At 36.3% G+C, this 20,174-nt stretch overlaps 1 protein-coding gene across 1 annotated transcript in view; it reads right to left on the bottom strand.

Annotated features, from left to right (window-relative positions):
• Positions 1–20,174, bottom strand: part of Ttn (titin) — a 285,277-nt gene that overhangs the window by 214,301 nt on the left and 50,802 nt on the right. The window contains 2 exon segments of the mRNA XM_048345167.1: positions 12,094–12,150; positions 17,661–17,849. Of these exon segments, the coding sequence (XP_048201124.1) occupies positions 12,094–12,150; positions 17,661–17,849 (246 nt within the window).

Raw genomic sequence — 20,174 nt, 5'->3', positions numbered from 1 at the left:
AATAGCATCTCTGAAACATCATCAGGAGCCTCAGACATGGACTTTGCTTTGCCTGGGGCATCACTCATGTCTGTGTCTTCCGGGAGCACCAGCAGCTGTGCAGTGCTGGTGGACTTACCCCACACGTTCTCAGCTTTACAGGTGTACAGGCCACAGTCCTGCTGTTGAGGGTCATTGACTATGAGTTTCCCAGATCCATCAGGATTATAAATGATGGTATAATAAACACTGGTGCAAAGCTGCTTATTTTCTTTGAACCATAAAACGGTGGGGGGTGGATCCCCATTTACCAAGTACTCAAAGATGGCAGGGAGCCCCACAGCACAGTGGACTGGTTTTAACTCTTTAAGAAAGTAAGGGCGACAGGGACCCTCCAGCTTTCTCTGAGACTTAAGCACTGCTGCATCTGTTTCTATCTCTTTGTGTCCTTCTCTTTTGGGATTTATCTTTAGATAAGCACTACATACCGATTTTCCATTCTCATTACTGGCCATACATGTATACTCTCCTTCATCCTCAACTTTGGTGAATAGAATTATCAGGCTATAATTATCACCATCAAAAACAAATTTGTAGTCAATAGAAGGGGTTAACATTACTCCATTAAAGAACCACTGAATTTTAGGCTTGGGAACGCCAATGACAGTGACAGACAGTTTAGCAACATCCCCAATACTTGTTTCAGTATTTGCAACTTCTTTGATAAAAACTGGAGCCCTGCCTTCTTTTGGGGAATCTGTTTTAGTTGAGTGAACTGGTTCAGACAAAAGTTCAAGTGTTTCACTTATATTACATAGCTGAAGCTCAGAATTGTAGGTCTGAAGTCCTTCTTCATCAGCAGATAGAAAACTAGAAATCTCTGTATGGAGAAAATATTATTATTTTACTATAAGATGTTAACAACAGCAAAAAGCAATCAAAGAATTAAGTACAAACTGAGAAACTTCTGCCTATTTTTTCTGGAGCCATTAGATTATTCTGAGATTATCAAAACATATTTCTAATTTCTTTTAGTTTATTATATGAAATGACACAATTGCAATATGTTTAAAAATGATCTTCTTTGTTAAAGACTGATTGCTTCCAAAGAAAACATCTTATACTTTATACAAGATATATTTTATGTAAGATGTTTATATAAGATGTTTCATACTGGCATCAGCTTAGAGGCTGATGATCTAAGGTAAACATTTAATTTAGTTTAAGAAGACTAATTTGCATAGGAGCCATTATTGTCAGTTACTAGAAAATCAGCTTTTCTTTTGCCAGTGTAAATTGTCACATTACTTCAACATAGCTCTTATAGAACATTGATAAGAAGAATCAAGGAATTAAGAAATAAGAGAAAAAGACTCCAATATTAAATTTTTGTAGTCTATTCTGTAGGGAAAATCTATACAGCATTATTGATCAGGAAACAGTGAATGACAGATACTCTTAAACAGTATCATGGATGACAGGATGAAAGCAACTTGATAAAAGGGAATTAAGACTTTTCACTAAGTCTGCTAAGGACATAGCATAGCCTTGCTGCAAATAGTTTCATGGCTTTACTGAGAAGTGGTTGTATTATGTTATTAGGGTACTTCATTCATTTTACAGAGAATATTCATAGTCTCAATTCTCTTCTATATTAATGAGTAAGCACTATAAGACTGAACTTATGTCTGTTGGCTATAAATATACTGTTAGAATATGTAACATGTAGAACATATACTTAGAGGTTTACACTTGCTCTTAGCAACCCCATAAAAACATTGATTAGCTTCATAAAGTAAGGATGGCCACTTAACTTGATATTTAATTTGTACTACTTCTATTAGTTTTCCTATCTTTTTAACTCCTAAATTATCTAGAAAAATGAATAAATGTGAATATAGTTAAAATGCCCTTACTCACTAATGTGTTAATATTTTCAATGGCTTGCTCCTACTTCAAAACATGGTGCACTAACCATGAAAAGATAGTAAATAAAATTCAAATGTGCTGAAACATAAGAGTGCAGTTAAAAGTACATGAAGCAGTAACAACAATGTCTAAATTTGACTATGTATAATACAATGCATTCTTTAGCACCAGGAAAATCAATATTTCAGGCTCTTAAGTAATGTGTCTTCAAACAGAAAAAAAATCATTTAACTATATATGCAAATCAATATGTAAAGTAGGTATGGGAAAGGTTTATTTTTATTTTGTCATTGTTATTCTACATATCATCAAGTTCAGTGCATTTGAGACTAACAGAATTTTAATGGGCAAAATCATTTTATGTCCTCTTTTTAAATAAATATAATCTTCAGCCCTTCTAAAAATCTAGAAAAATAAAACATGTCCTTCCTTCTTCTCTCTGTTCCTTTTTTCTCTTTCTTCAAGAAACATATTGAATATGGTCTGAGGGTAAATGTGTCTGTCATGTTTGTAGTGATCTGAATTCCGAATTAACTTTTATAAGCATTATATGGCTAGTATTAATAAACATTATATGGCTTAAAGTAGAATAAAACCTAGATACCAAGCTCACATAATTCATTTGATTTTATAGATTTATGATACAATATAATTATTATCAATATTATGCACTTGTTGCTTAAGCAGATGATTACTACTTAGTGTTTAATCTATCTCATTATAAGTTATGATTACTCTAAATTAATTGTAAACATTTTGTGGATGGCAAACAGAAAATCCTGAGGGCTCTTTGGATTTTCAGTATATTCTTTTAGTTTCTTTTAGTTTGGATAGCTGTTAGGGAATTCTTGTTGTGGGAGTACGAATGTAATAGCTGAAAGAAATGTAATAAACAATCAGATATTTGAATTATTTTGAAGACAAATTTACATCAAATGTTCTATATTTAAAATTAATGTGCTTAATATAGTCATGACACTTAATGCTGCTTCCTGTGGATGAGAGATAGTCACTAAGTAATACTACTTTAAGAAGTGGAGAGGGGTTAGATTCATTTGTAGATTCTATTATTTCTCTCATCTATTATAGAACTAAAATTTTATTATCAATCATAATTAAGAGTATTTACCAGTAGGATAACAACAGATCTTTAGTATTGAATATCACCTCTGAGGTCTTATACTAGCTTTTCATTTAAATCTCGCATGAGAACATTTATGGATTCATAGGTAAAATATTAAGGAATTTGTGAATTTTTAGTTTATACTTAACAAATATTTATAAACAGTGAAATCTGCAGCTAGTTTCAACAATAAAAATCAGTAAAATATGATATTGAATCTTAGGATCTTGTTATTTGTGTATAATCTGAAACACAGATTACCATATTGATTTCCGTTATAACAATGTCTCATTTTCTTTATTTTTCTACCTTTAAATATTCTAAAATCAGAATGCAGTTTTAAATATATACAGAAATGCAATATGGTAATTTCCCTCTCTTAGTCCCATATTAAACACATGCTGCACTATAAATAATTCCAAATGTGAAATGATCATTGTCTACATATTTATAAAAATTCTAGAAAAATCATATTTCTAAAGAGGATACAAATGATCCCTTCAAATACTATAGAAAACAAGAGGGATATTAATTATGAAAATACTTTTAAAGGTAAATTAACGCATGAAAGTTGCACTTTAGAACAGTGCATACGGGCATAGCTTGCTTTTATTATTTAGTTAGCTTATTCTACAGAGAGCAAATAAACATAGGTTTGGATGGAAAAGCATTAAAATTCCAAAAAATGACTTAGAATGGGAGCAGAGAGATTTTTCCCTTACCAATTTATCTGACATATACTTCATTGTGTGTGTGTGTGTGTGTGTGTGTACGTGTGTGTGTGTGTGTGTGTGTGTGTGCATACATGTGCCAGTCTGGGTCTTGAACTCAGAGCCTTGTGCTCTGCTTGCTTTTCACTCAAGGCTAGTACCACTCTTTACCACTAGAGCCACGTCTTTTTTTTTTTTTTTTCCCGTCCACTGGGCTTCAGCTCTGTCCCTGAGCCTCTCTGTGCTCAAGGCTAGAGTTCTAATATTTGAGCCACAGTGCCACTTCCAAGTTTTTCTGAGTAGTTTATTGGAGATAAGAGTCTCACAGACTTTCCTGCCTGGGTTGGCTTTGAACAATGATACTCACATCTCAACCTCCACAGTAGCTAGGATTACAGGCATGAGCCATCAGCTCCCGGTTTGGAGCCACATCTTTATTTTCAGCTTTTGTTCCTTATTTAACTGGACATTAACATCTCTTTTACTTTTTTGCTCAAGCTAGCTTCAAACTATGATCAGTCCTCAGATCTCAGCTTCCTGAGTAGCTAGGATTGCAGGTGTGAGCCACCTGCACCCAGCAATTATACAGTTTTCTATTGTATTTTTGCATGTAGAATTTATCTGCTGAAAGAGAATGCATTCTGTGGAATCATTGTACAGAAGAGGAAGAAGGGAAAAAGGCGAAGTACAACAATTATGTAGCCAAGAAGATATTTAATGGTGCTTGAGGATACACAGCATTATTGACAGAAGTGATGACACCACAGTGCAGATAACAGAATATTTACATGGATTACAAAGATGAAATTTCCACATGATGAGATAGCTTCTCCGAGAATCTTCAGAATTGTGATTCAAATAGAACAGACATATTTGAAAGTGTATTAGATTCATATTCTCTGGAAAAAATATGAAAGCACTCCAGTACTAATAATTACTGAAGTCCTGAAATGTGGGTCTTTATGTTAAAGTGAGGGCTGCACAGCTCTCGGCCATTCCAGAATTGTTTGTAGCTACACACCTGTACTCACCTTCATCACTTTTTACTAAACTTGTTATAAATAAATTGTGGAATCCTATGCCACTTTCCTCAGCACTGAATCTTATTCCTTGGACCAGCTTCCCATCTTTGTACCAGTTAACTGTGGGTCTTGGAGAGCCACGGACTAAACACTGGAAATATGCAGCTGTTCCTAACAGTGCATGGCAGTCAGAAATGCCTTTGATAAATCTGGGAGGCCCTTCCACCACCTGAAATTCAAAAAAGCTGTCTGCATATTTGCTTCTTAAGACTAGTTCTTCCCTCACACTGCTTAAGGTCACTTTACTCTTCTGTGTTAGCATACTGAAGGTTTCAACATCTCCCATGGTGAGGAAGCCCCGGCAGATAGCCTCTCCCACACAGTTCATAGCTCTGCACCTGTATGTTGCGCTATCATAAAGGCAGACATTTCGAATCTTAAGGGTATGGCATCCTTTCTCCTCACTGATCATATATTTTACATTATCTGGTTCAATACACATATATTCTTTATACCACTTAACCTCAGGAGCAGGGATCCCTATGACTGAACATTTGAAAACAGCATCTGAATTTTCTGGAATTTTAAAATCACAAATAGGTGTTATAAAGCGGGGAGGCATTTCAAATACTTCTAAATCAATTTTTAAATCTCTGTCTTCTTTTCCTACAGAACTCAGGTGTGGATCTGCCAGACTCAATGGCAGAACATCTAGACTGACAATCATGCTCTTATGATCAGGAGTAAATTCAGGAACTGTGACTATTTTCACTTGTTTCTCAAATTCTTGGACATCTTTTTCACTCAATTCAACTTCCAGGACAATTTCTTGAGGAGAGGGTGTTCTTGATGAGGTGGTATTTTCCAAATCAAACTCCATGACATGCTGATGTGTGACTGGAGGCGGGAGCGCAACGGCTCTTTCTTCTTGGGGAATTATGTCCACCTTTGCGAAGCTCTTTGCTTCTCCTATGATGTTTACAGCGTGGCACATGTACTCACCTCCCTCTCCCTTCTGAATGTTAGAAATTTCCAAAGAACACACATTACCCACTCTTTCCATTTTGATTCTTTCGTCTGGATCTAGCAAAGATTTGTTTCGATACCATTTCACACCCGGTATTGGAAGGCCCTCAACTTCAACAATGAAGCCTAATGTTGTGTTTTCATATATCTTCCTTTTGGTCAGAGGTTCAATAAAAGATGGAGGCATTTCATTGTCTTTTGGTTCAATGGCTTCATTAGGTGTGCCAAATGAATCAGAACGCCACATTTCATAAGTTGAACTTCTCTCTTCTGTAGGTGTATGGAAATGCTCGTTTGGAGTACTGTCTTCCCTTTCTATTTTTGATGGGTATATTTTTACATTACTAGTGGGTTTTGGTCCTCTATTAGCTGTAACTTCGCTCTTTAATATCTGCCCTGGGGGCGTAGAAAATCTCTCTAGGGCCTCTCCTGGGGGTGTAGAAAATCTCTCTAGAGTCTCCCCTGGGGGTGTAGAAAATCTTTCTAGAGCCTCTCCTGGGGGTGTAGAAAATCTCTCTAGAGCCTCCCCTGGGGGTGTAGAAAATCTCTCTAGAGCCTCCCCTGGGGGTGTAGAAAATCTCTCTAGAGCCTCCCCCGGGGGTGTGGCATATCTTTCCATTGTTTCACCTTCAGAAGGTATTAAGTATTTTTCAGCAACTTCCTCTAAGGGTGGGCAATATCTTTCTAAAGTCTTGCCTTCTATATCAACCAAGGATTCCTTAGTTGTATCTGAAGGATTAAAGTAGAAATCAGGAGATTTCTGAGACTCAAAGTGTTCCACAGATGATGGTGGAGTATAGAACTGATCTAACTCAGAGATATCTTCACTGCTGGTACTTCCCACATCAATTGAAATATCAGATTCAGGGGAATATGGGCGATCTAGGGATTCCTGTTTTTGTTTGTAATATTCATACACAGTGTTGAATGTGACTTCTTCGACCTCCATTGAAGTGACTGATTCACTGTGAACAAGCTCTGCTTTATGTTTGGTGTCTTTAGTTTGAGGAACCTGGTGCTTTCCTGTAGCTAGTAAATACTGTGTTAGAGAGGTCTCAGATTCTATTTCTTCAGTTGTATGTACTTCCTCCAACTGAGGAAGGTTTTCAGGAAAACAAGCTTCTGTCTTTTCTTCTGTGGTGGAGAAAGAGACCTCTTTTTGAATTTGAACTTCTTCATAACATTTGTCTTGTGAAGCATCAATTGTTTTGCTTATTTGTTCACTTGGATTCTGTTCTTCAGTCATCAAGAAAGGCAAGTACTGACTCAAAGAGAGTTGTCTGTGGAACATATCTGTTTCCTCAACAGTATCTCTGTGCTCTTCCAAATTTCCAGTTGTAAATTCCCGTGTCCTACCCTCTTGCTTTTGGTTTAATGCCAGCTCATCTCCAAAAGTGGATTCTTCTTCAATTACATTAGCCTCAAAGAGTCTTTCCTCTCTTGCTGCTTTTTTCAAATGTGAGATGAAACTGTCATCTCCATTTTCTAGAGAACTATCTTTCCCCAAAATATCAGTTTCTCCTATATTTATAGATGGCGCTTGAAATAAGGCCCATAATTCATTATGGATTGCTTCTGATTTAAGAGAAGGATCTGTTTCTAAAATTGATATATTTTGTTTCTGTCCATGTTGTAAAGTTTCAGAAGTAGGAAGTTCTTCTTTATAATATGTTTCCTGTTGTTGTCTAGTTTCTTCTCCTTGGAACTCCTTGACTGAATCTCCTATATAAGAATATACTTGTTTTAGATCAAAAACAATGTGTGGAGCATCTGTGAATTCTGAAGTAGGGTGTTCGATCTTGGAGTAAGCTTCTTCTTGTCCATTCTTTAATTCTTGGAATTGTATATCTGCATTTTCTATTTGTGAATGAAATTGCTTTAGGTCAAATGTAATAGGGACTTCATGTTCAATGGTTTCGGGAACAACAGATTGATCTGGGGAACCCATTTCTTTCTGTTGCTCTTGTTCTTGCACTTCAGATTCTTTATGAATTTGAGAGGAAAGTAGCTTTAAATTCATGATAACGTTAGATGAATCTGGTTCTGTGTTTGAAAGTATTTTCTCTTCCTCATGTATATTTGCATTTAGATTGCCCGATCTTGATTCTCTTTGCTTTAACAAAAAGTCTGTGTTATCAAGCTTCCTTTGAGGAGGGCTAACAAATGATTTCTTTGTAGGTCTTTTTTCTAGAACTCCTTTTTCTACATGTCTTAACTTTTCAAATGCAATTATTTTATGCTTTACCTTCTTTCCAGGGTAGTACCTCTCTTCTACCAGGGGTTCTTCATATGTAATTCGAGATGAATCCTGTGTATTTTGAACTTTTTCTGAAGTTCTTTTGGAGTGCAGATTTAATAAATAGTCACTTGTATCACATTCTTGTACATTTTCCCATTCATATCCACCAGATTTTCCAAAATCATGTTTTTCATCTTTCCTGATATTATCTGGACTTAAATCAACAAATGGATAAATGATACCTTCTGCTTGGTGCAGCTTTGCCTTTTCATTTACATGTTCCTCTTTCTCTTCATCTGCCCATTGTATGAGTTCAGGTGTGAGAGGATGGTTGATTTTTGTGGGTTGAGAAACATCTTGTATAAATCTGGGTAGTCTTTCTCTAGATGTTGTATGGTATACCTGATCTTTCTGGTTTTCCTGTTCTACCTTCTCAAGGCTTTGAAAATACTCCCTTACAGAATATTCTTTTACACTTGATTGAGGAGTGAAAGGATCAGCTGAATAATCATAAGAATGAGACTGTACAGGTTTTCTCTGAATTTGTGCTTGTTGATCTCCAGGATATTGTGCATACATTTCACTAATATTTTCAAATTGACTATATTCCCTATACGTGACTGGTTCTACAGTTAGATTCAAAATACTCTCAGCTGTACCTGAATTGTTTTCAGCAACACATTTATAATTTCCAAAATCTTGAGATTTGACGTCATTGATATATAATCTGTAGCTACAATTAATTCCTTCACATTGGAACTTTTGGTTTGGTTTTAAAGGGACTCCATTTTGAAACCATGTTACCACTGGCTGAGGCTCACCAGATATCACACATTCAAGAATTACAGAATCCCCTTCTCTACATCTGGCATGCTTCGGCATTTCTTGTAAAATTTTTGGTGGCTCACTAGTAATATCGCTCGAGAATATAAATTTGTGTTTTGGTGACTGACGAGCTTGATCTCTGTATGTGGCTTCAGGTTCCAGCTGAAATACTTCTCTTGAATCTTTATCCTGTTCTGGGGTTGGCGTGGCTGCTGTTATCTGAATTTCTACAGGGAAAGACAGCAGTTCGGTTTTTGCAGAGGCAGAGCCTGGTGGATTCATTGATAACATGTGGACATTGGTTTGGCCCAGAGATGGATGGCTGCTTTTTGCTTGGTCAAACATCAAAGCCAGCTCTTCCTCCTCCTCTGTGTAGTCATGGAATGCTGAAATTTTGTGTGGTTGGACATCATATCTTTGTTTTGCTCTCACTCTGAGTGTACCAGTTGTTTTTACTGTTCCGTATTGGTTAAACAGCACACAAGTCACAGAACCTTCATTTTGTGGATGAATGGAAGAAAAAGTTAATGTTGAGTAGTTTTCCAAAGTATGAGTGGTAAACTCTTGATTCCGTGGGATTGGTTTATCATTGTTGTACCATGTCACTATGGGTTGAGGATATCCTTGAAAATGACATACAAATTTGCAGCTGTCACCTTCATAGACTTCTTGAGATCCGATGTCTTGAAGAAAGGAAGGTGGACAACGTTGAGGACGTTTTTGGAAAGGATTTTCAAAAATTTTTGTTCTTTCCTCTGGTTCAGCTTGTAATTCTTCAACTTCTGTGGAAGCAGAGTACTGTGACTCCCTCCATTCACTCTGTGCAATTCTTCCACTGCTTATCTGTTCACTTTCTTTGATATTTATAAATGCATCCAAAGATTCCCTAGTGTGTGGCACTGGAACCTGAGATATCTTGTCAGGAATCTCATATATTTCTTCATTCCTATATACATTAGTGATATATGCAGATGACTCTGTGCTTTTGGTGCTGTTCATAATTCCTTCTAGCTGTTGTCTTGCTTGAATATTTTCATTCACCAGAAAATTATCATATACATAGTCTTTTGGTGGACTTTCTTCTAGAAGTGCCTGTTGGCTCAGTCTAATTTCAGTCTTGAGAATTTCTTCATCAACAGTAGCTTGAACACTTGTGGGAGGTTCTCTAGATTCTATATTCTGAGCTATTTGATTAGGAAAGGCATATGGATTTTGGACAATATTCTGACTTGGAAGATCTATTTTCTCCCTATTTTCACCTACATCAGACAAAGACATGCTCTTCATTTCCTCCATAGAAAACAGAATGCCTTCATCACCAGCTTCACTTCTCAAAGTCTTTAAGCCTATTCCAGATGACATATCTAAAAGGGATAACTTCTTTTTCTCCATTAGTATTTTTCTAGCCTCTCGTAAACGTTGCAACTTCATTTTGGTCTCCTCATCCAAGAAGCTTTCACCTATATTAAGCCATCCTCCTACATCAGATTTACTTTCTACACATTCTTCATCATATGTGTAATCTGCCTTCTTGCCAGGACTTAATGTATTAAAGTGTATAGTTCTCACCATCCCTTTTTGTTCCACGTCTTGTTTTTTGTTAAAGGGAGAACCAGTAAATCTCAGGTCAACCTTTATCCTACCTTGTTTCTTTTTAACTAGAGCCTCTAGGTTTTCACATGTCTGTTCTGCCTTTTTGAGAAATTCTAAGTATTTCTCATCTTGCCCTTTTTGGATTACAAGCAATGATGCACTTGATTCAGCAGACCCTTCACTGTTAATTGCCAATAATCTATAACACCCAGAGTCTCTATCTTGGACCCTTTTGACCTCTAAACTGGAAGAGTGATGATGTAAATCACTCTCAGTTTTTATGACTCGACGAAGACCTGTTGGAATGGGCCGATTATTATGAAACCACGTCATTTCTGGAGTTGGACAAGCCAGTAAGCTACACGTAAACACAACAGGTTCACCCTCTAACACATATTTGAATGTAAGTTTTTGTGTAAAAGAAGGCTTGAAATAGTCAGGCCAGGAGCTTGTAGATGATATTCTACTTGCATATCTCTTAGCAGTCATGGAGCTGTGGTCTATGTCTTCAGAATCTGAAAAGGCATCCCGTGAATCTCTTTCAGAATGTTCAGCTTCCTCTTCATAGAATAATTCTAAAAAAATATTAAATTATAAAGCATTTTACTATTTTCCACAGTACTTGAAAAAGTTGGAAAAAAATGAAATTGCAAAATAGGAAATGAAATAAAAGTACATGCTCAGATTCTCACAAATCCAGAAAAAAATTCACTCACCATATTTGTTCGAATAAACGCAACACCATGCTCTGTTTAAAAGATTCTGACACGAAAATCGTTCGTTGTCTGGTCTTTTCTTCAAACTGTTGAATTTTCTTCTTGAACAAGCAAAAATGCATTTCAAAATAACATATTCCTGTGCATATTTGTTTTGAGAGCAGGAAAGCTTTGTTGTTTTGATGGCTAAGAGGAAAGTCTTACCTGACTTGCAGAGAGTGGAATAAACGCCCTTTCTGATCCTTTTGATTGTAGATTAGATTACTATATTTTTGAGACTTAACTATTTAAGGTATATGCAAGAACTGTAACCATAAATAAGTAGGTAAAATGAGAAGGCGTTTATTCGAACTAATACAGCCATAAAGTCACAATGTTATGCAAAGAAAAGCAGGCAATAAGGATCACATGAGACAGCTATCTGCAAGCCAGTGTAAGAGACATATCAATGTTAAAATGATATCTGTGCATGAATTGTAAACCAAGAATGAGAATATGTTCACACATCCTAAATACAGTAGCATTTCAGTCATAGTTCATTCATGACATTGCATTCTAAAAATGACAGTCAGGTTATTGTCTATTGCTGAACTTTAATTTGCTGTGATTTGGAAAACAAACTTATATTTCATGATTTCATGCATTAAGATGACACCTTTTTATAATATACACTTTTGAAAATAGCTGCAAATATTAAATTGAAAATTCCAATATGAGACTTTTAAATTACCATAACAACAAATTACCATGGAATGCATGTAACAATTAGCATACTAAACCAAGCATGCGACATAGTAATATATGCTCTAAGAGATATATTTGAACATCTATGTCATTTTTCTTTAATAATACTAAGAGAAATAAGGCTGCTCAAGGATTCTTCTAATCCATTGGAATTTCTACTTTAATCTCACATTCATTATAACAATACCTTTCATCTCCATTTCAATCTGTTGTTCAATCCTCTCATGTAAAATTGATTCCGGGGCTAAAAATAAAAAAGAAAATAGAGATTTTGGTGATTAACTGTATATACTTCTTATTGAATTCATGACTCAGATGATTCGAATGTTCTCTTTATTATCAATCCAGTAAATTGCATCCCCCAAGGTCACCAAAGTGCATGCCAAACAAAATCCTGAGCTGATAAAGTAGATAACAAGGTGGACAGAAAGATTAAAAACATGTTCACTTTAGCTTCTCTCTGAAACTTTCACTTTTACTCCTATATTTCCCCATGCCTTCACATGCATTCAGAAACGCAATCCACATATAAAGGAATATTCTGTGCTTAAAGTTTCCTATTGACTAAACACTGGGTATAAGATGAAATCACATTGGTTAGGAACATGCATTTTCTTGCTTGGCACTTTTAGTTGAGGGCTATTCTCAGTTTATCCTGCAGAATGAAACTATTTTTCTGGCTAGTAAGCAGTCCTTTGAAACTTTAAATTACAAGCCCAATTACATGTCAAGGAGAAAGACAAAGACTCCTAAACTCAAAATTGCTTTTATTATACAAGGAACAGTTACAATAGCTTCTAGACAGTTGTCTACAAGGCATCCCCCCTCCCTACCCTTGGAAAAGCTGTGGCACCCTGAGACCAGCCATTCTTCCGGCCATGTGGCACACTCTTAGTAGACTTGACTCCTTTCTTCTCAGTTTCTTGTGGTCTTTGGCATGAGGTGAATGACAAACTTGATGTTTTCTTTGACAATTCTCTTTTCACTTCATGGATTGTTTTAGTTTGTGTTTCTTTGAGTGTTTGGATACTTTTGGTGTCTGAACCAAGAGTAATTTTTTGTAACTGCTCTGGTTTGCAATTATTTTGCTAGTAAGAATAGTGTTTGGGAAAGGCACAGTTAGCTGTGTTTATAAGAATGTTGAGAAGTTGGAATGTCATTAGGATGAGATGGAAAGGCTGCTATATTAGTCTCCAAAACAATATATGATGCATCTTTGAGTTTTATAAACTCAAGAACTCTATTCAAGCATACCTAAGTGGTATTCTTACCTGAGTTGTGTTGCCTACACAAACTTATTATGCCAAAACAAGGGCAAAATATGTAAATATTGGTTTAATGTTCAATAATTAGAGAACTATGCCTGATCCTTCAGTTTTCAAATGTCTAAGGTATATTTTCTTTTAACTTTGTAAGTACAAAAAGCTGTCTGGACTTTTAAGAGATTGTTCTTGCTTTATGACATGAATATTACTAATTGGAACCAAGTAAACTCCTAGGGCAAAAATACTCATTTTAATCCAATCTAATAATTTGACATTCAAATACTAATTTATGGCACTGAATCCTTTACAAATGAAGTCAAAAGATACAGAGTTCTTCCACTCCATGACAAAGATAACTCTCAATTACACATTGCTGCAGAAACTGTCATAGACAATACCTCCAGATAAATCATCATTCTATGTGGTTATTTCACTAGCCCTAGCCACAAGTTACAGTGAAATGAGGGCCAGTCCTCTAGATGATGGGGTTTCCCATCTAATAAGTAGATATGAGTATTTGAGATATTCATTTAGAAGGCTATGGAAAAAGAACCAGAAATATATCTACAATAAAATCTCAGGTTAAGAAATACAACAGTCCCTTTTTGGTGAGAGGGTACTACAGATGCATTAAATGAATTAATGAGCCCAATTAGATCATTAGTTGTGAGCTTGATTAATCATCTACTGAGAGAAAGCAAGTTCTAGGTTTTAAAATGCTGTGCAGAGATAGATAGCACTGTGCCACCCTCTGTTCATCTCTAACATTTCAACAATAATGCAGCCAATATCAGGGAAGAACTTTTCATAACCCGTAGGCATGACTGATAATCTTTCATCAAGTCCTCTCCTTGGGACTGAATGAAGCCCCTTTGACTTTAGTTGCATACTGCCAGCTTCCAGCACTCAAAGGATTTTCTCATTTTATTAGTGTGTAAGAGGCAAGGCTATGGTAAGAGGGAGATGTTATCCCTCGTCCAGACAATTTGATCTGTGCTCTTCCAAAAAGTGGAGAATCAGGCAAAATAGTAACAACAATAATGATCTTGCCATGAGGAAATCATACAATTCTAGGAGAATTGATGGCTGCAAAAGCAATATCATTCATTCAGATCTATCTATAAATGCTAATTTTGTGCCAATCCGAGCCTTATTACTTTCAGTTGCCAGTTTCCTATTTTTATGCCTTCCTTATGAACTGCTAGAGCCTCTATATCTGAAAAGAGTAGGTAATAACTGGGAGCCTTCATTATTAAAGCAATTAGATCCAAATATTAGACAGTATCAGTAAAATAAATACAAGTTTTTAGCCAACTATAACTTTTTAGCTTCCTTTAGTATCTTTATTAGATCTACATTTGGTAAATATTAGAAAAGCAGCACATCTGAAGGAAACCTTGACTTCCTTAAACTAAGTATGAAAGTTAAATGCTAGAGGTATTTTAATTAACATATTCATCAATTTGATTCTCATAGCTGTATAAAAACTTCATAAATCTCCATAAAGTAATGAAGATGAAATGAAGCAAGTCATAACTAAGAATCAATTAACCACCTTCTGTGTGTAGTACTGCAGATGTAATCTTCTCTTCATAGTAATTATGTACAATGTACCTGTCCAATCCTTGGTCTACCAGCAGAATATTGCATATAATAAGACAATGAATATGTCCACCTTGTGATTGCTTGATTCTCTCAGAGTCCTCTGTCTTTACACCTTCATGAGTCCAGGTTACAACAACAGAAGATTCATCTTCTATAACACTGAGAAACTGAGTGGTGTCACCAAGCTTTATGGTGAGGTCTTGATGATGCAGGAGAGTCTTCCATACTTCATCCCTTAGCTCTTCAGATAACTCAGTGCTGTCGGCCATTTGTGACAGGGTTGCTGTCTAGTACAGCTGTACCTCTTGAACAGATGCAGCTGTGTGGGTGGAACTTTGAGACACACTCTCAAAAACCTGCCCTTCACATTTATATGAAGATAAAGGAAATGAATTAATTTCCTTTTGGGATATTTTGCTATTTTGCTCTCTTTTTTGTGAAAGAGGAATCTGCCACTGCCTGACTTGGTGGACGTCCTTACATCCCCCCCCCACAAACTTTGCGTATCTAGGACTTGCACTGTATAATCAAGTGACAAGAAAAAGAAAAGAATATTAAGATCTAGGCATTGTCACTTTAGGTTAGTAACATAATAAAGCATGGAAGATGAAGGTGAAAGATGTCATTGCCACTTGGGAGCAGCATGCTGGATACAAATGGTCTAAAATGTCAGGATCACACAAAAGAAAGTCCATTTGCAATGATCCAGTGGTGAGTTGTTGAGGAAATTCTATGTGGATGTCATACAGAACCCAGCTCTTCCTGTCTGGTATCTTCGCAACTATATAAAGTAACATATTCTGTCTCCATTTGTCTTTTCTCCATCATATACATTAAGACAATAAACAACAAATAAATTTTAATGATGTGTTGTTATTTAGCAAGGTAAAAAGAGCCAAGCAAAGTTGGTACCTCACAAAACAATCATTGGTTCATGAATGCATAGATCACATACTTGATTGAAATTGGAATGACACAGGTAAATCCAAAATTGAATGGGGAGAGATTTGTTAGGTATTAGGGTTTTGTTTTTTTTAGTAGATTAGGGACTGATCACAGTATGCAATGAAACAAATAGTAGAGACCCTCGTTAGTAACAGTGGGACTAGGAGGTATGCAGCAAATCAAAGTCTTTGAAGCAAGATGGGCTTTACCTTTGAGAATCACTGTGAGTGTGGCTGCACAACTGGCTTCCCCAGCACTATTGGCTGCTTTGCAAGAGTACTGCCCAGCATGCTCTGAGTAAGCGTCAACTATAAGCATTAATGCCATGCCTGTGGTCTCCTCAAAGTGGAAAACTACATCTTTTGTTGGCAGAATTGGTTGCTGGTTATGAAACCAATGAATTTCTGGTTTAGGAATACCAGAAACCCTTGCATAAAATCTGACTGTCTCCCCGCTGTGCACCCTGAGGCTTGATAGAGGTTGGATGAAGATGGGCTTTTGGCCAAGGGCCTCCTTCTTAAATGAAATTGATGAAGAGACATGCCATTGAGAGTTGGATGTAACTTCTTCAAATTTGCTAAATCCTGAAAAGAAGCATGCCAATTTTTAATACCTTTCCCTGTATTGAATCCAAAATTCCTTTGGAGGTGTCTATAGACCTGTCACAAATTTCAGCAATGGACTAGAATCTAGTTTCTTCTTTTTTTTTTTTTGGCCAGTCCTGGGCCTTGGACTCAGGGCCTGAGCACTGTCCCTGGCTTCTTTTTGCTCAAGGCTAGCACTCTGCCACTTGAGCCACAGCGCCACTTCTGGCCATTTTCTGTATATGTGGTGCTGGAGAATCGAACCCAGGGCCTCATGTATATGAGGCAGGCACTCTTGCCACTAGGCCATATCCCCAGCCCTAGTTTATTCTTAATGATTGGTCATTGTGTGTCACCACTGAAGCCAAGCCCCACTTGACCAAGCAGGAAAGCTGTGACACAAGTGACTTAAGGAACTTCACTAAGTTGTTCATGAAGGCAATAGTGGAGTTTGCAACCATATTGGAGCACTCAATTTTCTCTTCTTTGTTTGTAAAACAAAGTTTTCTATTTTGTAAACCACTTAAAATCATTAAGACATTCCATTATAATGCGTAAAATTAAGGAAAAGAAATGACAGTTTTTCTAAATATTTTTCTTTGTTTTTACATTCAGAAAAAAGGTACAACCAGAAAAAAATCTTACTGTACTTATTTTCTTTTCCTATGTTTTATTTTTACTTGTTGATTTTTTTGGTGCAGAGGACCAAATCCAGCATCTCCAGCATACTATGTGGTGAGCCACATCCTAGGCCATAGTTATCCTTGTTGTGAGTTAAAATGGCTTGTGTAAAGTGAGGATGTGTTTCTGATTTCAGTTTAAAAGCCCAGCTGTCAGAAATGTTCAGCTACCTTATCACAGAGCCCTTCAACATCCAGACATTCTTTGAGTAATGTTTAGTAACATCTAGCTTGTGAACAGCTCTGAAATATTTACAATAACTCCTGTAAAATCATAGTTGTTCCAACACAAAGAGAGAATGATAACACTTTCATATTTTTTTAAATAAGATTTTTCATCCTAGTCAAGTGAGAAACAAAACATGTGTATTGCTTTACCTTATTTCTCCCCATTCTGATACATGTTAACTAGGAAGCCTGAAAACTGGCAATGACAATCATTATTACAAAACTTTATGGATGATAAGCAGGGAAAATAAAAGGTGATGATTTGTCATTCCTAGGAGAAGGTATATGAGCAGCGACAGCATCACATGTAACATGGAAATAATTAGTGGAGTTAAAAGAAAAATGGTGGAACCCATGATAATTGACACTGACATTTTAGTAATTGTTACTGGCATTGTAAGATTAGATCTTTGTTTAAATGTGGTTCTTGAAGATGTTTTACTCTACCTTCCAGTCTCAGGTTGGCTGTGCTTGATACTTGGCCAACAGCATTGTTAGCAACAAAAGTGTAAGTTCCTTCATCCTCTGGGTAGGCTTCAGCAATTTCGAGTTGGTAAGTGTCTTCAAACTGAGTCATTCTAAAGAATCGGGACGGCTTGATTTTCTTGTCTTTGCTATACCAAGACACTTTTAGATCTGTATCACAAAAGGAAAAAAAAAAGATATTTAGATCACAAACAGAGTGGATTTTTATTACCTGCCAACAAAGAGTTGATTAGACTAGCGACTACATTACATAATTATCTTATATGTTTTCAGTTCATTTCTAAGCAGACTCTAAAATAACTCTAGCTTGTTGTACTGTTGAACTTGTAATGTTAAAAACTTACAGAATTTGGTAATATTGTTTTTTGTATTTGCATGTCATGTGGTAGAAAAGAGTTTGTGGTTTTGACATACAAGGAGCTTTGAGATGGCCATGGTTTGGCCTCCTCATGAAAGACTGGATCTAAGACTGTGGCTGTGTTTGGCAATAAGAAGTGGGAAAAATCTCCATTTCCAGTTTACAGAAAGATTAATGAGGCCAAAGAAGATCAATATCCCATAGAGTCTAAGATAGACACACACTCGAAAGGTGGAGATAAAGGCCTTCATATTTTCATTCTTAATGAGCAGGTGTGCAAAGGCTCCAGCCAAATAGGATATATGTACAAATATCTGTACAAATAATTGTCCAGAAACTAATTTTTTAATCGAGAGACTATGGAATTTGAGCATTTTATACCTATTTCCTTTTTATAGTAGCAGCTATAATACATTAGGATAAAATTATTTCTGTACAAGGATTTGAGCTATCTTAATAGAAAATTTAAAAAACCTTAGTAATGATAAAATAAGAATTATTATATTGTCATATTTCTGGCACCAATGTTAATTTATGAAGATTATCTTCCTTCTTATAATGTGAGTTGTTTATAAACTACAGTTTCTCCTTTTAAAGAAAGAAATGTCTCTGCTCCTTGTTGCCTACGGGGTAACAGGTTAAAAAAAATGAAATCCTGACACTGCAATCTTGCAGCTATGTTACCTAAGATTTGTCATTTAATATCTTTGGACCAGATTTCTCATTTGTGAAACTGGAAATAAAGTAATTCATGTACTATTCGATGAAGACAATTGCCATGAGAATTAAACAATATAAGAGGCATAAAAAGCTTTATAAATTACTGGTACAACTCAGCCATTAAAGCAAGAATATAACGAATATAACATTGGAGGGAGCAGTGGTGTCTTTGATGTCATAACAAAAACCTTGTGATACAATAACCAATGTTGCTACAAGGATTTTAATGATCATTCTGCAACCAGTTCTTTTGTGTGTATTTGTGTTTTTAATAACCATTAGAAATGGGAGGTGAAGGCTTGAATATCTTCCCTTAAAAGATTCTCTTCGCTGGCAATTTTCCCTTTGATAAACTAAATAAGGCACCAGGACACACGTGAAGGCCATTGGGCCAGAACTTTCTTTGACAAATGAGCTAAAAGGCAAAGCCTCTCTTGGCAATGCACTTAGTGTTCAGGCTGGGTCTCTATTATCTTTGTTGGTCACTGATCTCTTACGGCTCTTGGAGGCTACTCCACGTATCCTGCTTTCACTTCTGTACTTGACTCTTAGATCTTGGTCCTCTTACCTTCTGAATACTTCTCCAATCTACTTCACTTCTCTCCCTCCCCTTAGTGAAGGTCTCAATAGCCTCTAAGTCTATTACAGTAGCTTCATGTTGGGCTCATTTATCACATTGGCCATTCCTCCTTTTTCTCTCACATTATTGTTTCTAAAGACAAAGAGAACCTTGATCATGTAACCTAGGGGCTTAAAAATCCTTCAGTTGTCCCTCAATATTAGCCAGATCAACTCTCAAATCCTAAGCACAGAATACTGCATTTTACTGTCTGGACGTGGTCTTCTTCTCTAGCCTTCTAGCCCCTCATGATACCACTTCCTAACCATCCTTAAACCACTTGTAATTTGCAGCAAGTGACAAGTTCTCTAAAGCTTATTTCACTTTATGGATGTTATTCTTTCTGCCTTTGTGCCATTGTACTCATTGATCATACTTCTCTAACTGCCCTTACCCCACTCCAGGTAGAGAACACTGAATAAAGTGTTGTGATGGTACTCACAACTTTGGATCTAAGTGTATTCATACATCTTCTCATCCATATATTAAGCTCCTGAACTATAGGGGCCCAGTCTAGACACTCTTGGCCTCTGCTGTGGTATCTTAACAAGCAATGGCACAATACATATAGGTAAAATAAAAATGGAATAGATTCTTAAATTAACAGTGGGAAACTATTGTTTCTAGACTAATGATTTGTTATTTCATTCAGCTGCTACTCTGTAGGCCCTCAAGTCAGACAGGCTCATCCTCTGTATAATAAACACTACCAAGAAGTTAGCTAGTTAGCTTTGTAACATTTTACAATTCTTTTTCAAATTTCTCTATTACCAGCAGG

The sequence above is a fragment of the Perognathus longimembris genome, chromosome 4 (genome assembly GCF_023159225.1).
Source record: "Perognathus longimembris pacificus isolate PPM17 chromosome 4, ASM2315922v1, whole genome shotgun sequence".
NCBI classification, from domain to species: domain Eukaryota; kingdom Metazoa; phylum Chordata; class Mammalia; order Rodentia; family Heteromyidae; genus Perognathus; species Perognathus longimembris.
This window is presented reverse-complemented; position numbering and strand designations above follow the sequence as displayed.